The sequence below is a fragment of the Lacerta agilis genome, chromosome 3, assembly GCF_009819535.1.
Source record: "Lacerta agilis isolate rLacAgi1 chromosome 3, rLacAgi1.pri, whole genome shotgun sequence".
NCBI lineage: Eukaryota > Metazoa > Chordata > Lepidosauria > Squamata > Lacertidae > Lacerta > Lacerta agilis.
In genome coordinates, this window is record NC_046314.1 from 49,272,060 (window position 1) to 49,291,388 (window position 19,329).

General features: G+C 38.4%; 1 protein-coding gene across 1 annotated transcript in view; it reads right to left on the reverse strand.

The window, feature by feature from the left end:
• Positions 1 to 1,264: 1,264 nt before the first annotated feature.
• REV3L (REV3 like, DNA directed polymerase zeta catalytic subunit) overlaps positions 1,265 to 19,329 on the reverse strand; it is a 61,981-nt gene continuing 43,916 nt past the window's right edge. The window contains exons 19-32 of the mRNA XM_033143614.1: positions 17,166 to 17,281; positions 14,933 to 15,051; positions 14,057 to 14,175; positions 12,766 to 12,907; positions 12,143 to 12,387; positions 11,342 to 11,450; positions 10,263 to 10,469; positions 9,421 to 9,530; positions 8,201 to 8,315; positions 6,266 to 6,403; positions 5,898 to 6,088; positions 4,475 to 4,721; positions 3,453 to 3,662; positions 1,265 to 2,281 (exon numbers count right to left, since the gene is read on the reverse strand). Of these exons, the coding sequence (XP_032999505.1) occupies positions 2,141 to 2,281; positions 3,453 to 3,662; positions 4,475 to 4,721; positions 5,898 to 6,088; positions 6,266 to 6,403; positions 8,201 to 8,315; positions 9,421 to 9,530; positions 10,263 to 10,469; positions 11,342 to 11,450; positions 12,143 to 12,387; positions 12,766 to 12,907; positions 14,057 to 14,175; positions 14,933 to 15,051; positions 17,166 to 17,281 (2,209 nt within the window). The 3' untranslated portion in view covers positions 1,265 to 2,140. The remainder of the gene's footprint in view (positions 2,282 to 3,452; positions 3,663 to 4,474; positions 4,722 to 5,897; positions 6,089 to 6,265; positions 6,404 to 8,200; positions 8,316 to 9,420; positions 9,531 to 10,262; positions 10,470 to 11,341; positions 11,451 to 12,142; positions 12,388 to 12,765; positions 12,908 to 14,056; positions 14,176 to 14,932; positions 15,052 to 17,165; positions 17,282 to 19,329) is intronic.

Here is a 19,329-nt window from a genome sequence, read left to right on the forward strand (position 1 = left end):
TTGCCTGTAAGAACTAGGATCCAAAATACTACTTTAGGCATGCATAAAGGATTGAATATGCCCAGGGGATTGTTTCCCATTTTGAATGATGCACCTCATTGCCATAACAAGAGGTTTTCCATGCACTATGAAAAGCTGTTGTTGCTGAATTAGTTTCAAAGTTTCATTGGGGCCACAGATGAAGCCATGTGGTTGTGTGGTAGCCTTTTCATTGATGAAAACAGCTGCTGATTGTTGGGTAAAATGAAATCAAGAGCATGGTAATAGCTTATGTTTTTCAAGAATTTGTGCTGAGTTGTGGGTGTTGGGTATTACAAGGTCGTATTAAGGATTCTTGCTCTTTCTTGGGGTTCTAAGTAGTGTAAATACTATAACTCCAAACTTAGTATTTACTTGAGGAATCGGGTCCTTTCCTACAATGCAAATGTTAATCCTGGTATATTTGTGATTGTTTTGTATGAAATGGCATTATGAAATAGATCAGTTCTGCAATTTGCACCTTTTGACAACTTGTTTTAACTCTCATCAATGCTACATTTGCCTTAAATGTTATAGCTCTTATTTGGGTATGATTATTATTTTTTCTCAAGTGTGTGTCTATTGGTAAGGTAATTTTGTAATGTTAATTGCTTGTGTTTACAGGGGTATTGGGAAGTGTGATATTTTCTTGAATAAAAATTATTTATTTACCAAAGTGAGCCTTGGCCACCATTTCTTAGGGAATCCAATAATAAAGTCCATGAGTAAACACATTCATTGTTTCCCTAATGACTGACTTTGTATGTGACTAAGCCATGATTTAAGAAACGACAAATAAATCCTGAGTTGTATGAGTCAAACCATTGCTTCTCTCTCTCCATAGTTTGGTATATTTTCCAGGTGCTTCTACTTGTGGGGTGGCCAAAGGAACTATGAAAAAGAGTGCCAGGTTCACACATTAGACAAAGCCATGAAAAATTTAGTAAGGTAAGAAGCGATTATGTAAACAGGTCATTTAACAGTATTTTTTTCTTTAAAGCTTGATTTATCCTATGAGAATTTCTCATTTGGGGGATTGTGATTAAAGGTGGATTTCTCTAGAATTAAAAATGATGGTTTTGACACTGGCTTCAGTTTTTAGGGAATGTCATTTTGGAACTTATTGGCCATTATTGTTAAAGAAAAGCACTACAGCTACAGTGAAGTTTAAAAATGCACATACATTTATTTTACTATGGTTTCCATTAATTTTTAAAACAAAATGATTTTCAATTAAAAAATGCACTGACCACATAATTCCTTTAAATTTTATAGTTATACAAATATTCTAAATACACATTTTCTCAAGATGATGGCAAATAAGATTTAACTGTACAAGTACATCATGAAATATTAAGCATATTTAGAAGCAATAGAAATGTCTATACAAAAGCAAAAATGGAATAAAATTTCTTATTTAAAGTATTGCAACAGTCCCACAGGTTTGTAACAAAAATGTCTTTGCACAGTTCTTCACAATGCCCCAATTAATAGCTAAAGCAAGACAGTGATTTTTAGAAAATGTTTCAAAAATGCTACACGCTACTGTTTGCACAGTCTGGTCAAAACAACAAAGCTACTTGGAATCAAGCAAAACAGGAGAAATACTCCAACCGATTTTAAAATTGTCCGTATAAAATTCATTGCACATTATTTTTACTCAGTTGTTTGAAAAGTAAAAAAAGTCTATTTACAAAATATTCTGCAGTCAAAATTATAAAGTGGATGAGAGATCTATAAGTAACATCCTGATACTGACAATTCAATAAAACACAATTGCATTTCCCCAAAGATTTTCAGTACTTCAGAAGCCCACTGGGAAAAAGTTTTTATATTGAAATGGATTTACAAGATGTTAACACAGCTATTTCAACATCTGCATTATAAAACAGTATGTTACAAAGGCAGAAGAATGAGGAAAATTGACATTGTAAAAAGTCAGTTATTAATAGATTAACAAGTGTTTTTCAATTTACTTAGGACAAACATTTATTATTTCTCAGAGTAGGTCAACAATGAATGAAAATTCTAGACAAGATGAAATTGAAGGACCATGCAAGATAGTTTTAGAATGGTAAACATTTTAAAAAATAGCACCTGCAATCCTGTTATTATAGGCAATCTAAAATTGATCAAGTAGCTGGCGAAGATACGGTGCCTTGGATAATTCTCTGCTCACTCTTGAGACCTTGTAAAGTACAGGACAATTCAGTGAAACACAAGGTATCTGTCGCTCCAAGCAGCCTGTACAATTCTTGCATATCTAGAGGTACATAAAATGGAGTAGTGTAAAATTCACGTAACTAGAAGAATTATAATAATCTTGGTTACATCATTTACTTTGAGGAAGACAGGTGAGATGGGACCACACTAAAAACAACATGAGGAGATGAGTAGGGTTGTAGGAAATGAATGGGCTTTCCAGAGAAAGGGATGGAAAGGCCAGAACCAACCGACCCCATAAAAATACAGCAGCGATGCCCACGCTACAGGTTGGATCCCCATATGGGACAACAGCCTCTTCCTGCGTTGCAGGAAGGAGCTTGCATTCCACTTGAGAAGGAAAAAATTAAGCATAAATAATGGAGAATATTTTAACAAAAATTCTAGCTGACTCACTTTCTGAATTTTAAATAAAACTCAACATTTAGTATCATGCATCTGGCAAGGTAAGAGGATTTATAAACTGCAACAGCTGCATTGCAGATAAGATTAATTTTGGCTATATATGTGGGATTATCAAAATATTAAGGTATATTGGACATAAATACACTGAATATTTTATGAAAGTACAGTTCCATTAAATCCTGGTACTGCTTAGTAATATTAAATAATATATTGAAATTAAACAGTGGGGAATATGCAGTGGCACCTCTGGTTACGTACCTGATCTGTTCCGAAAAGTATGCAACCAGAGCTACGATATCATGCTTCTGCGCATGCACGGCGAAACCCGGAAGTAAACACTTCTGGGTTTGCCACGTTCGTAACCCGTGCCATTTGCAACACAAAGTACGACTGTACTTTTAATGGCAGAAATTCTAGCAGTTTCAAAGTGGAAACTGGATAATGATCCTTTGATAAAAGAGTGGCTTAATAAACCTGTTTACAACCAAATTCAGTCAGATTTAATTTCTGTACAAATCAAACAATCTGTCACATAAAAGGAAGATCTTTATGATGGGGTTCTTGTGTAAAATATCAGGGAGTTCAACATAATTTTGTATTGAAAGGTCATTCATTAGCCTGCAAATTTCTCTGATAGCACTTTTTCATGCCTTTGGAATACCTTTTATGAAAGTTCGTTATTTTGCTTATAAGGGAACAGGTTTATACTTAGCTATCAAAAAACAAAAGGTGCTGTTTTCTCCACCTCAGAAAAGTTTCATTTAGGTTCAAGTTTATTAGAAGCAAAATAAGATTATTTTCCCTACCTTGGATAGGTGTTCATGTTTACGCTCCAGCTCTCGAATTTCTTGATTAAGAATCACTACTACATGCTGTGGTTGGCTCCTACATTTACTGCAGATGCCATGCTGAGTCAATTCATCACACACAGGACAGTGTAGAGTGGTGAAATACTGGGAAATTGTCCCTTTTCGGCTTTCCTGCTCGCTGTGGGATGTGGTAGCAGCTTTCTGGATCTACAGAGTTTAAAAATATTTGACACATAGGAGTAATAACTCTATTTTTGCCAACATACTTTGATCAAATTTACACCTTCTCAAATTAAAGATAGCCGAGTCTTGGCATCATAGTTCCCCAAAACATATCAACAAGTCCATTCAAAACTGTTGGAGCTGAGGTTTTTCCTATTACCACTAGGTGGAGCTGAACACCCATTTTCAGATCAGCTTCACATGCTAAGTGAAACCGTTCTTGAGAGGCTGCCCACACACAAGGTTGTTCATATCAGGATGGATGAAAGCCAACCCTATTAATGTGTTGTGGAAATCCACCTTAGATAACTTGTTTCCCATTTGGCCAACTAATACCAGGTGGGAACCAGAAGTATGAACAGTCTATAGCAAGCAAACTCCTCGTCTGCATATACATAACCTGTAGGTGTGTGTTTTGCTTTATTTGCTTTCTTTATTGTGCATTGCTATTACTATGGGTAGTCTCTTTCCTACAACCCTGTTCCTAGTAAGTCTTGAACTACATCAAGTGAGAGGGAGTTGGAAGGAAAATCTATTTGTTAACCTGTCCCAAACCTGTTAGTGATTCATCAGGTAACTGGACGAACTGTTGGATATATTCTCACCTTCCCTCCAACAGCAGCCACGGGCTCACATTGGTAGGGATACCCTCTACTTTCTCCATTTGGTTGAATAACACTGATAGTTGGAGAGCCAATTCAATAACCAGGAGAAGTACAACTGTTTTAAACTACTTATCTATAAAAACTCCATTCCAGCTGTAGCCATTTCCAGAATTTACTATTTCACCTACTTACCCTTGGTAATTCATGATACCAGCTGAAAACATCTATGCCAATAAGTGATAAGATTCTAGCCAGCGGAGGAAGAATTTGTTTGGTGATGTAGTAAGTGGCATTCAGACGCAGGTTTGGATCCTGTAGAACCTCAATTGGCCGCCTAACCAACTGTATGAGAGGCAACCCCGGTATGCCATACACAATGACATAGGGTACCCTTTCACCAACTCGCGGCTCAGACCGCCGATCATAGGCAAGCATCCTTCTGTTGGGACAAATAAAATCAATCTCAAAATATATGGCCCACAAATGAGAGAGACAGATCTATGTACCTCTTTCAACTCCCATTAATAATCTCCATATATTCTTGCAATCCTTTCCTATCAGTCTTGCCAGTTTGCACAGCAACATTAAGCACAAAGGAGAAAATGAAACAACACCTTATGCAACCACAGAATAATTCTAGAAAGTGAGGACTGCACCTTACGGCTGAGGCTGCGTTCACAGTGGTTTATTCATTCCCTCCTACATTTCACAGACAGTTAATTTCTGCTTTGTATTTGTGCTTTCACATGACATAAAAGCCACTTCCAGAAACAGCAGAGGTTTAGGGCTCATTTTCATGTTATTTTCTTCCAGAAAAAAAATCTGCACAAACAAGTGCTAAATTTGGACTATACAGTGGTACCTCGACTTACGAAATTAATGCGTTCCGAAGGCGCGCTCGTAAGTCGAAATCTTCGTAAGTCGAAGGCGCCGTCTCGGAACGGGAAAAAAATTCGTATGTCAAAAAAAACCGCATTCAAAATTTCGTAAGTCTAGGTATCGTGCCGCCGCTTTCCCTTCGTAAGTCGAAAATTTCAGAAGCGGCGGCCATTTTTTTTGCTTCCAGAGGTCATTCGGAAGTTGAAAAATACAGAAGTCGAGTTGCTCGTAAGTCGAGGTACCACTGTACTATATTCTGCTATATATGGGAGGATGGGTCAGCCAGAAGCACTTCTAATTCTTTGAAGAAACCCCACGCCTCACAAACAGGAACCCCCACCTGAATTGTCTCTGTGTTCCTCACTTAGCACCCCTCTTCTTGCTTCTGACCACAACCATCTTCTACAAGTCTGGAGTCTCTGACAGAACCACTATTCCAGACTTTTCCCTCTGAAGGAAGAGTGCAGAACAAGCTGTGGATGTATTTAGGACCAGGCTGATGGAAAATATATCAACAGAATTGTCACATTGGAAGTGATCCCTGCAATACAGGGATTACAGCTAAGCAGCTCCCACTGATTCATATTTTATATTTTAATGTAATAAAATCCTGATATTCTTAGAAGTATAAATTTCTGTAGTAGGTATTTAACACATTTTTGAACTCCCATAACGAGAATGATTTAATCTAAACTAAAATGATCTCACAGTGCCATTCACTACATAGCCTTATTACCTTGTGATTTCTAGAGCTGGTACACAGGCTCCAGGTCTGTATGTAGAACTTCCTCTGTACTCCTTTGCAAATATGAAGTCTTGCATGCTGGCCTTCCCTTCTAATAATTTCATGCACTGATTTTGCACATACTGCTTGATATGACTTATATCACGTGTTTCAAACAGCAACTTGATAGAACACTCAAGCATCTGAAAAAAGTGCATTAAAAAAAGATTTTATAATCATTTGAAACACCAAAGACATTTTAAACATTCCCATTCTGAATCCCTCAGCTTTCACTTTTGGAGTCCCCCCCCCCAATATGTGGAACTGATAGTGTACTAAAAAGAACTTCTGAATACAATAAAATGCCTGTGCCACTTTACCTTGGAAACTGCTGGACAAGAATCTCTTCTAACAGTTTCTATGCCTTTTGCATCAAATACTGGGTCCTTCTGTTCCAGTGATTCATACATGTAACCAACATACCTCTTCTTGGTTTGCAAAATACATGGCAAATAGACCTGCAATGCAAAGAAAAACTTTGCAAGTCAAGATATAAGAGAAATGCAGGCAAACTTCAGGACTCAATGGTTTTCTTCTTTACTGCTCATAATTAGACCCAAGTCACCTCTAAACTATATATCTACATTACTAAGCAACATACCGGTATTCTATTTTAGGCCCTAAGTGAGAGGATGAGATGGTAAATTTGTGCATGCATGACAGGCTTTCTCAACTCAGAGAAGCTTCAAAAACAGCAATTTGAAGAGCTCTTTTTGTGTGTGGACTGGGGGCTAGAAGGGATGATATGAAAGCCCTCATTGTGTACATGTAAAACACTTGGATGCACTGAAAGAGTTTCTGTTAACCATAAAATATTTTCAAGCATATTTACACTTAAAGCAGATTTATTTCTGAATTTGAAAAATGTTTCATTTTTCCTAAATTGGGAAAAATTAGACTGGATGTTTGTTAACCTTTAAATGTACATCTTTGTCCTTATTCAATTAAAGCACAAACATCTTAAGTTATTCAATCAACCTGATCACTGTGCTAGGCAGAACTGCAAATGTATCCATAATACTACCAGACATGGACAGAAGTATAATGCAGAACATTCTCTGACCCCTTGGGTACTGTGGAGTTCAAAAACCATTTACCATGCAATTTTATTTGTTTTATTATTTTGTCCAGTTTTTCTGACAAAATATTTTATCCCTGCTCACATCAATAATAAAGGAGAAAGACAGGCCTTGCCCTCTGGCATAAAGACAACAAAGGGAAGTGTAGCAGAAGGAAAAGACAGAGAGGGAAAATCGGTTTGACAACAAAAGAAAGTGATGGATTGCAAAATAGGCATTTAAATCCAATTGAGGGAAGTCTGATCTTTCCTTGCAGTTTTAAACCACCTATTCCATGACACTGCCATCTCGCCTTCATTACTGACTTTATGGGCAGGTTCCAAGAAACCCCAGAGCTGAACTTTAATACAGTGGTACCTCTGGTTACATACTTAATTCGTTCCGGAGGTCCGTTCTTAACCTGAAACTGTTCTTAACTTGAAGCACCACTTTAGCTAATGGGACCACCCACTGCCGCTGCACCGCCAGAGCACAATTCCTGTTCTTACCCTGAAGCAAAGTTCTTAACCTGAAGTGTTATTTCTGGGTTAGCAGAATATGTAACCTGAAGCATATGTAACCCGAGGTACCACTGTATTAATACCCTCTCACAAATCCCTTCCAGAGAGGAAAATGGGAGATTTTTGTTCTGGGTTTGATGTCCTGCAGCAAAGCAGAACAGCTGTGTGATGAAGATCACTAAGGACACTGGAATTTCTCCACATGTCAATGAGGTTGGTGGCAGTGAATCAACGAAGAGCAATAGTGGAAAAGCCTCAGTCAAAGCATGTTAAGTTTGGTGCAATTTCTGTGCAAGATTGCATTCATTTGTAGGGGGAGTGTGCACACACACTTATTATGTTCATGTGCACCCCCTTTGTGTGGGGCAGGCAAAGATGTAGCTTGGCTTTCCTGCAGAAAGCAGGACTGTTGTGCATGCAATGATGCATGGAAAGTTCAATCCTGCTTGGCATAGGTGCATTTTTATAGGCGGTCTTTGTTTTTTATGGTTTTGTTTCTTTAAGTTTCTTTAAGTTTCTTTAAGCTAGCAGCTCTTCCCAGGTTTGCTTTCCCATCCAAATTCCTTCTCCTTTTAACACGTTTCAAATATCTATTTCTTAACTTGCTCATTATGTCACTTTCTGGAAAGGTGTCCTGTTAAATGTTGCAGTCTGGCAACACTCAGATTTCTCTTACCTTTTCAAACTTCAGTTTTACTGGTTTGGGGTTGGTAGCTGTTACAGCTTCAGCAATTTCCTGGCCAATCTTAAAAGACTGTTCCTTGGTAGCTCCTTTCAGTAGTACAAACATGCTGAAATAAGATAAGGGAAATCAAGAAATGACTATTTAGCTTTCCCACCCTAAAAATATTCCAAAAGTATGGCAACTTTTTTTCTCTCTCCTTGGGACTAAAAACAGAAAATGAACTGGTAAGCAATTGATATTTGTTATTTATTAAATTGGTATAGTGCTCTTCATCCATAGATCTCAGGGCAGTTCACAACATAAAAATACAAGATAAATACACAAAAGAGATATATCTGAAGTTTGTAATGGAGTGGATGTGGAATAGTGAAATGAAACTTAATCCTAGTAGAACAGAAGTCATTTTAGTCACGGCGGCTGACTCTGAATACGGTTCAAAAACTTTAGCTGGTGCAGAATTCAGCGGCCAGGTTGCTCACCAGGACAAGTGCATGTAACGCCAATCCTGGCCTAGCTGCACTGGCTGCCAATTAGTTTCCAGGTCCTACTCAGTGCTGGTTTTGGCTTATAAAGCCTTAAATGGCTCAGGACTACAATACCTCAAGGACCGCCTTTCCCCATCTGAGCAGACCTATACAATCATCATTTGAGGCTCTTCATCTGCTTCCACCATGATACCCCCAGAGGACGACAACACAAACGGACCTTTTCTGTAGTGGCTCCGTTTATGGAATGTTCTCCCCAGGAAGGCTTCGTTACGTATCTTTAGGCACCAGGCAAAAACATTCCTCTTCTCCAAGGTCGTCAGCTAATTAAATCTATGGCCTTTTAAACTGTGTTTGGGATATTGTTTTTGCTTGTTATTGTGTTATATATTTTTGTGTTTTCATATTGTAAACCGCTCTGTGATCCTTGGATGAAGGGTGGTATAAAAATTGAAATAAACTTACAATTGCTATTGTTCAGGCTTTCTTTCCTCAAACACTTCTGCTGGAGGAAAAACACATTTCCCTTGCATTCAAAATATATAATTTTGTTGCTAAGAAAACAAATGTTTCTTCCAGCTAGCATACCTATTGTGCATATTTAATTCCTACTCTGGTTTAAAGATTGCATTATTACAAATCTAATTTCCGGTAAGGGAAGGAAAGGAAGTCAATGACATATTACTGGTTGGAAAGTCTCCCAAACAAAATAATAGTTTTAATTACCTATCTGTGTCTCCATATACAACCCGTGCTCCCCATTTTTTTGTTTCGTTCACCAGTTTTATCGCTCGTTCCAACGTTTCTCGGGCTTTGTGCACAATGCTATCACCAATCTGCAAATATAAAGACAAACCTTGATACAATCTTTCTTGTGGACAGATCATGCATATATCAGTGTTTTAGGTTCCCTGGTCACAATTCAGAAATTTCTGTAACTCATTCTATAAACCTTGTAGGAAGTTTGATCTTTTTGATTAACAGCAGCCCTCTTCTTCTCCACAAGACAAAAATTTCAAAAGCAATTTGTGCTGAAGTTTGCAGAAGGTGTGTGTGTGATAACTTTTTTAAAATAAAAGTCAAACTCTCTTGACTGTATCCAAATAGCTCTGTGGATTGATGCATTCACCAAGAGGAAATAGCAACTGCAAGTTATTAGTAAGCATGCATATAGATATTTCAAGGGCTTAGGCCCAGGAGCTGCATGGGAGCAATGTTCCCTTGTCCAATTTCTACCAATACTCCCAGCCTGCCTTTTCACATTGTGCAAGACAGTCTCCTCAGTCTTCCAGAGTAGTTTTCAAGTGGGCACAAGAGAGGAGCAGCAACAGGAAAGCCTTGTGGCATGAGTGGTCTTCCACTTGTGAAAGTCTGGATCCAACCTAAGGTGTTTATAAATCTTTAATTGCATGTCCTCCTCAGGACCCTCTGAAGTTATTGTTCCTATTTTACAATCAGAGAACTGAGGTTAAGAATCAGCTTTTGCGTTAATGTAGGTATTATAATAGCGAAGACGACTTTTTTTTCTTGTCCCTGAAATATCTTTGCACTTTACTTTCATCACTTACCTCTACACATGGCATCCTTCCAGAAAAATTAGCAGAAGTATAACCATATGTGACATTTGCTATGAGCTTAAGGCCAAGCTGACGTGCTTCAAGCATTCGAGTGATGGCTTTGTCATTTTTGTAAGCTTTCATTGATTGCTTCACCATGATTCTAGTCTTCAGAATTTCTTCTAACATTTTTGGCAATATACCCTTTCTTACTGAAGGCTGCACAAAAACAACACCATTAAGAATTAACATTTAATATTAAAAATATATGTTTAGCAGCAACATTAATTCTGTTTATTGTAGAGTAGTTTACAGTAGACCACTGTTGGGTCAAATGTTTGTAATGCTGCTTATCAGATAATTTTTACACTACTGGTAATCAGGTAATTTTCCCCTCTGGGATTTAAGATGAGTTCTCTCCCCCCACCCCAGTGGGCCAGACCTTTGTCTGCCCCCACTTTCATGCAACAACTTTGACAGCTGAGTCAGAGCCACCCACCTGTCAATCATCTGATCAAGTGACTGGTAGGTGGCCAGTCCCACCCACTTGTCAAAGTTGATCTGTGGGGTGGTGTTCATAGCAGGGAATGTGTGCTGACAAAGCAAGCACTAAACAGTAAAACAGTATCAAACTATCTGCTCATCAGCTGATGAATAGTGGGTTAAATCCTGCTGCTTAACCTGCAGGTGCCTGTTCCCAGAAACAGCCAAACTGAGCAGGATTTAAATTCCCTGCATCAGCTAACAAGTATGGGTTAAATCCTGCTTTGGTTGTGCATGCAGAACTGGGTGGGGAGGAGGAGCATACCTAAAGCAGAATTGAACCCTGCCATCTCACCCATCACCTGATTGACAGGCGGGCATGGCTTTGGTAAAATGTCCTTGCAGGCCAAATTGGACCCCTGACATGCCATAGCTGGCATGTGGGCTGGTTCCCCATTCCTACTGTAGATACTGCCTCCTGTTTATTAATATGCTTAACATATTTACATTTCATCCTTCCGTGTCTTTTTTCTTTACTTCCAGAAAGCAAGATAGAAGTAGAAATAACAAGTTAAACATAAAATGTAAACAACAATAATAAGCATTACCTTAACAAAAGCAATTCCACTGGGTGACACTGTGATTTCATGACGAAGCTGATACAGCAAATCAGGAGATACTCTCAGAGAAGTGCAGCCAAACTTAAATTCATCGTATCTGGAAGATAAGGCAAAGTGTACTGAACCTTCAAGTAACATCACAGACTAACTGCTATTCATAGATGAGATTTATCCCATGCTACACACTATTTAGTGCTATGGCAGCATAAATACATTACCTGTTTCAATTTTACACCAGATTTGTATCTCTTAGTCTCTCTCATGCTCTAGTCTTCTCTTTGTAATCCAGCAAGCTCTCCTTTTGTTCTTATCAGCAAATAACTTACAATTTAAGGATCAATATTAACAAAGTATTTCCTTAGAGATAATCATATTGGAGTGTGCCCACCTTCCAACATCTACCTAACTGAGTCCTTGTATCATCTCCAATATATATATTTGAAACACACCTTTTCCTCCCATATTTCATCTACTTATTCCTTGGTATGCATGTGTGGGAGACCGAATCCACCCAACCACATGCAGTCAGAGTTACACACTTGTTTTGATGCATTTCTAAAATTGTATATTTCAAAAATGCTGTTCGCAAGTTCTGTCTCTGCAGCCAAGAAGTAGATTAACAGAATGACAAAAATCCCAGACTTCATTTTTTTTTAACAAGAAAAACAACTTCCTGGCTGCATGGTTTGAGAAGTGGTGGGCTAAATATATTCCATTTGATCTTTCAAGTACCTGTACTTATTAAGTAGCAGAGAAAATGCATCTCGATTTTAAATATTTAATACTTACTTTCCCAAGTTCTCGATATGTCCCAAGCACGTGGAATAACAGTAGTTGTATGCTATCACAATAGATGGATATAAAGATTGAAAATCTAGTACAAGGACAGCATTACTGTAGAAACGGGATTCTGGTTCCATTATTAAAGGAATACACTGAGGGGCTCTCATTTGAGCTCGTTGCTGGACGCTTGGTGTAACAGCAATGTAATTCATTGGTTTGGCAATACGTAACATCATTGACTCCACACGGTACTACAAAAGAAAAACATTACTGATATTTTTGAATGTTCATGCATTCTTAAAATATATTTGCATGGTGTGGGGACTAATGGACAATATAAGTGGACTTTGAGTATTCTTACTGTTAATGTCTGCTGGCAATGTTTTCATCTTCTTTGCTCTTCCTTATATTTGTAAATAAAAATTCTATTTTTTTAAATAAAAAAATACTGATCTAGTATGGCTATACATTTAATATTATTTTCCTAATAAGCAGCAAGGCTAGTGGCAATTGGATTTTTAATGTCTTTTAAAAATGACCCCTTGTTTGTGAAAACTTTCAAGGTTCAAAACATGTGAGAAAAATTCTGAGGTCCCAACAACTTCTCAAAAATATTAAGGACAGCTTACCTGTGATCCTCTTGTTAATACATGCAAGAACTGAATTCCAAAAAGCCTTGCCATTTCACTTGTTCTGCCAATTAAGTCCACTTGTTCTAACAGCTGGAGATTTCCACGGACACGGCTTGTGTAATAATCAATCATTTTCCAGCTTTAAAATCAAATAACATACAAAAATCTTAAAGGATGCTCTAGAAAAAAAACTTGCAAGGCAGTAATCAACAGTTTGCAGCTCTAATAAATTGATGTGCAGCCCTATTAGTTCTCTTGGGGGCTTTTAATATAAGGTAAAGGTTCCCCCAAATGGTTAAGTCCAGTAATAATCAACCATGGTATCCTTCTGGACCAGCTGAATGGGTTGTTCCTTGGTTTATTTTTTGTTCTACGCCACGGCCTTATCCTCTATGTTACTTAATATATAAATGAAACTGCTGGGAAGGGCAATTCAGAGCTTTGAAATAAGGTGCCATAGATTTTATACCTTAAAATTAAAAGTGGAGTGACTTACTATGCCACTAATTATTAATTTGATGCATTATGAAAACAATGTACTGACTACATCACTTCTAAAGTAGCATGACTACTTTCTTCTCAGATTGTTTTTTCTTAGCTTCAATAATTTCAGGTCATTCTTATCACTGGTGCATGAATTCAGCTATTCTAACTATTAAGGGATAGCAATTTGTTATTTATTGCTTGAATAAACTAGAAGGAAAACTGCACCATGAAGTTCTGTTACCGGTACACTTGATATATACAAGTCTAGTTAACATGCTACCTTTAGCCACTCCTGTGATCAGCAACCATGTTACATAACTACTTAATCTGATATTCAGCAATATATATCTTCAATAATATCAGTACTTCACACATGAGCACCACATCTTCACTGTGTTTGTTGAAGTAGCCACTTGATCCACCTCCAGTGGTACCTGGTCATGCAGGAGTGGTATGCAAACTTGACTAAGTCAAAGGTAGCCAACGTGATGGCCTTTGTACTTTGGGCTACAACTGCTGTCATCTATGACCATAGGCTATGATGGTTGGGGTTGATGGGAACTGTAGTCCCAAATCATCTGGAAGCCACCACATTGGTCACTGCTGCCTTAACTGATCAAATGATATGGGTAGAAAGTTGAATTGTGCACTACGGACTGGCAGCATATTTGTTACTCTTCTGTCAGGAACAAACTTTCTTTCATTTTTCCCTTGCCAATTAAGTTTTCATTTGGTTTGAAAACTACATACAACAGATCAGACTTTGATTCAGTAAGCATACTTTATAAGAATTGCTACTTACCGATAGATGTCTGCTTTGTTGTCAAACCAATCAGACAGAACGCGAGAGGTGAACAGTGGAAAGCGCTGATGAAGTATATGAAAGCCCACATTTTCAAAAGCATAGTTAGTTAGAGCCACCTAAAATAAGAAAAGACTTGTATTATCACATGCCTATATAATCTGTCCTGGTAAGGTGGAGTAGAAGGGTAAGAATTACAGGGTATGTTTAAAAATGGTCACAACTTTTACTGGTTATAGCTTACACAGAGTTTGGCATGGCATAGCACAGAACAAGGATTCAAGTTCAAGACAACCACTCAGCTTGAATACTTGGAAACCATCAATGGATAGAAGGCAAGCTCAGGCCCACTGCTGTGCAGACTGGTACTATGACCTACCACTGCAACCACCCTGGGTGTGTTGCAGGCTTGCTAGCCCATGAGCTATCTGATGATAATGGCTCTGGCCCCTGAAAACTTACACCACAATTCATTTGTTAGCCTTTCAGGTGTCATAGGACTGTTTGATTTGTCAACACAGTTGTTACCAGTTATGACAGAAAGTATAATTAATAATATCAGCAAGTGTAATAACCAAGGAATTAGACCAGTAGGCAGTGAGTGCTGAAATGCAACTTGGCCCTTGAACATACAATAGGTTATGTGAGTGGAATATGCTTTAGAGTAAAGCATCAGCTCAGCAAAATAATGGAAGACTATGATTACAACTACATTTCCATGGATTTCATATTTCCGGTACTGATACAAGCATATGGGAAGTAGATACAAATTTGCAAACTCCAAGACAAGAAAATGGTTTATTATTGAAAATATGGCAGTGTGGTGACAGGCAGTTTATTTCAAAGTAATTTACTTATGATTTTCCCAAAGGTTACCTCATTTCTCATAATTCTCCAGATATTCAGCATAACCCTTCCAACAATGTTTATTTCACTCATTGTATCAGACCCATATTCATCTTGATCTGAAGTAAATCTGTTTTCTTTTTTATCATCTAAATCATTAAAAGAGAATATTTCAGCAACTCAAATCAACTTTAGTACAAATACAATGAAATATTTATCAGAAGGAAGAGACATCCTCTGAACCTACAAACTAGAACTGGTGGTCAATATTTCTGGCAAGTATGTCACAACTAAAGGCCAAAATACTGCCACTAGATAGTATGTTACAGCAAATATGAAAGTATTTGTGTTTCATTGTGGGTTTTCTTTTTAGTCTACTTAGGAATGCAGGTCTGATTTTATAATCGAATCTGGTTTGCAGACTCTCCCAATTTCTGTTTACACATGTTAAAGTCACCTGTAGCATCTGTAGTGCATGTCTGTTATCCATGCACTAGAAGAACCAGAAATGTTCATTATTTTGTGTTTTTAAAATCTTTGCCCTTACAACTTACCATATTTTATTTTTCTGTGTATAACACAACCCAATGTATAAGACGACCCCTATTTTGGGGAGCCCTCAACAGTTGTTTAGCTTCTTTTGCAAGTTCGCTGGGTTGTTGAGCAGCTTTTCGATCATCCCCCACTCTGGCTGACGGAACTGGTGCCGTAATACACCACATACTGGCACTCACCAAATACTCTTCCTAAGCCGGGAAGAGCAGGTAAGCAGCCTCCTCTCCGACATTTCCCTGCTACCGCCACAGCACCAGCCCTCGCTTACTTAGCATATTAACCTGTGTATAAGACCACCCTCAATTTATCACAAAAAATCAGAAAAAGGTCATCTTATACATGGAAAAATACAGTACTTACTTTTTTTATCATATTCCAAGGCTTCATCACTGATATAAATTGCCCAGAAGCAGCATCCACTGCTCTACTAATGGCTTGCATGTCACGTCAAACCATAGCTAACCTTAACCATAGTTAAGTGAAAGCTGGGGCTATGGGCTGAAATTGTGGGCACTTTTGCTTCTTCCTCATTCCTGCTGCTATGCTGCCAAGAACAAAGCCATGGTTTGGTTTAATGTTACGGATGAACCTGGGCTTTTTTTCTCTCTCCAAAGAAACCACAAGCTAAATGCTAGTCCCTCCTCTGCTAGGTTTGTTTGGAGGGAACAAACCATGAGCTCACAGATAGGCGGGGTATAAATAATAAATTACATGATGGTGGTGATGTAAAACTAACCCAGACCATGGCTTAGCGATCAGCAGCAGGAAAAGAGCAAAGTGCCTGTGATTTTAGCCATGTGTACCAGCACACTGTACCCTTTAAATCACAGCTAAGATTAACTATGATTTTAAGTAGTGAGGGGGAACCTCGACATGAGCCTAGTTAGGCCCATCAGGATTCCCCATTGACCCGTGAAGCCTTCTACAAGACACAGCCACCTGCCCTACACCTTATATATGATGTCAAGGGGGGGCAAATAAAGTTGCAGCTTCCTGCTGAAAGTGGGGTTTGAAGGCATTGAAGATCAGCTGTTCCAGCAAAGCCCTGTGCTTTTGCAAGCAAAGACATAGGGCTTTGGAACTACCAACAACCAGCCAATCATTGGAGCCTGCAAAGTGTGCCTTTACCCATTCTTTCTTCAAATTGTGTGATCAAAGGAAAATGGATTGCCTGATGTTACTGGGACATCAGGTGATTGATAGGTGGACAGGCGAAGTAAGACTCCAACCCACTGAAGAAGAGGAGTTTGGATTTGATATCCCGCTTTATCACTACCCGAAGAAATCTCAAAGCGGCTAACAGTCTCTTTTCCCTTCCTCCCCCACAACAAACATTTTGTGAGGTGAGTGGGGCTGAGAGACTTCAAAGAAGTGTGACTAGCCCAAGGTCACCCAGCAGCTGCATGTGGAGGAGCAGAGACGCGAACCCGGTTCACCAGATTACGACGGCAGCAGGAGGGACTGCCTCAGCCCACCCAAGCCAAAATCCTGGACATATGCTTAAATATTTTTAAAAATTCCCCCAGATGCCCGTGTACAAGATGACTGCCAATTTTTTACTATTTTTTTAATAGCAAAAAACCTAATCTTATATACAAAAAAATATGGTACTAATGGCTTTATACCCAGAATAATAGTAGAATAAAATCACGGCTTCTCACAATTATTAATAACTTTATAATTAGGAACCTTAGAATCATAAACGCACCTGGAACACGTGAGACCATTTGGCATAAATCAACACCTAGAGCAGCAGCTCTCTGCAAGAGGTATCCCCAGGAATGCATCTGAACTTCATAGCCCAGCAAAATATCTGGATCATACCTAAAAAAAGAACATAATTTTCTTCATAGATGCATGTGCTCTTTTTTGTTTCAGCAAACCTACTCAAGACATGTAATTTTAGCATTTCACTTTAACTAAAAGTATGCTTTTAAAAATTACTCATTTTTTCTATTTTATCATGTTATGCGGTTTGTTTTTAACGTTTGCTTTTACAGGTATTTTTAATGGATGTTTTATATTTTGTTGTAAACTGCTTAGAGGTCATTGTTGTTCTAGTATGCAGTATATAAACTCTGTTAAATATATAAAATAATAAGCTCAACAAATTTATACTGAATTTAATGCCAGCAGCCTAAGATAAACATGAAGTCTTGCTTGAGTAAAGAAGGAAGCACATACCAAAACACAATCTACATAAAAAACGGTACTGAGTATGTAAAAGTCTGCCAAGTGGATGGGGCTAGGGAGAAGAACTGAATACATTTAATCACAAATACTGTAACAAAAATTCCATACTTATCCCCTTGTGGAAACTTGTACCCAAGTGTATGCATGAAGTGCCATGTATCCATAGTTTTGTATATCATTCCCTTGGTGCTTTCTCTGGATTAGGTCTAATATGTATATTTTCTAATGACAATTTTGGAAATACAAGCAATTAACCACAAATAACTGGTGGAGAACTACCTTCTAGTTCCCATAGGGAGAGGGGAGGCTGGGATCCAAAGAGCCAGTTTAGGTACCGATATGTATAGTGACATGTTGTTACTTTTAAAACAGCAAGTCCTTATGCCAATATGCCATGTCATAAGCTCGATGTTTGAAACTCCCATTGGTTAAAAAAAGATGTGTCCCCTGGAAGGCTGCTGTGTGATACATAATTATTTTGAACTTAGCTAGTAAATACTTTGCCTGCTTTAAATGTGACGCAATATGCTGGTTCAAATGCCAGCAACACTCATAACAGAGGCTGCAACTGAAAGAGAACTGGTATCTCCATACAAGGGCTGTTTATACTTTTTGTGACGTGTGGTTGGGGCACTTCAAAAAGCACTGCAGTAATCATATGAATTATGGTAGCCAGTGCTTTGTTTCTTAAAAAATGTTTAGGGGTACTCTCATTTTCCTACTCATATTGAAATACAACCCCTCAATGAGGCCAAACTTAGATGCCCAAAATGTTTAGGGGTATGTGTACCCCTACGTCCCCCCCAGAAAAAAAGCATTGATGGTAGCCATGTAGAAAACCACCACTTGGAAGCTCTGATTCTCACAAGCAATAATTATAGTGAGTTCTCAATGACTTTGATTCAAATGAGAAGAGAAAATATCACCACGTTTGAGGAATCTGTAATGTTTCACATAAGTAGGGAATTTTTTTGGCAGAGATAATGTGGGACTTTGTTTCATTGAGAGTTTTAATGTTTTGCTTTATATTTTTGTGAGCTGCATAGAGGCTCTCTTACAATCAAGCAGTATAAAAATTTTCTTAAATAAAACTAAGTACCGTATTTTTCGCTCCATAAGATGCACATGACCATAAGACACACCTAGTTTTTAGAGGAAAGGGGGAAAGCTCCGTTTTGGGGAGGGATCAGTTCACAGTTGTGCAGCTTATTTTGCAAAGGAGAAAAGCCCTGTTTTTTTGAGCATCAGCTCAAAGTTGTGCAGCTTCTTTTGCAAAAGAGAAAAAAACCCTTTTTGAGATCAGTTCAAAGTTGTGCAGCTTCTTTTGCAAAGGAAAGGGAGCCATTTCTACAGTTTCCAGACAGATAATCTCATCAGCCAGTCACATGTCGCGGGGGAAACAAACAGCCTCTGTCTGCAGAACATTCAACAATGGAGGCATGGGCAAGGGGGCGGGCCGGAAAGGGAGCCAGCGACCCTTATCTCTCTGCCAATCGCTTGCTGATCAGCTGTTCAGCAGCTTCTTTTCAACACCCCTTTCTCTCTTTGTAAAAAAAAAAAAAGCACCATCTGCTTTTGGCCCCTGGGCAATTCGGCTCCAGGGACCACGCATTCACTCCATAAGACACACAGACATTTCCCCTTACTTTTTAGGAGGAAAAAAGTGTGTCTTATGGAGC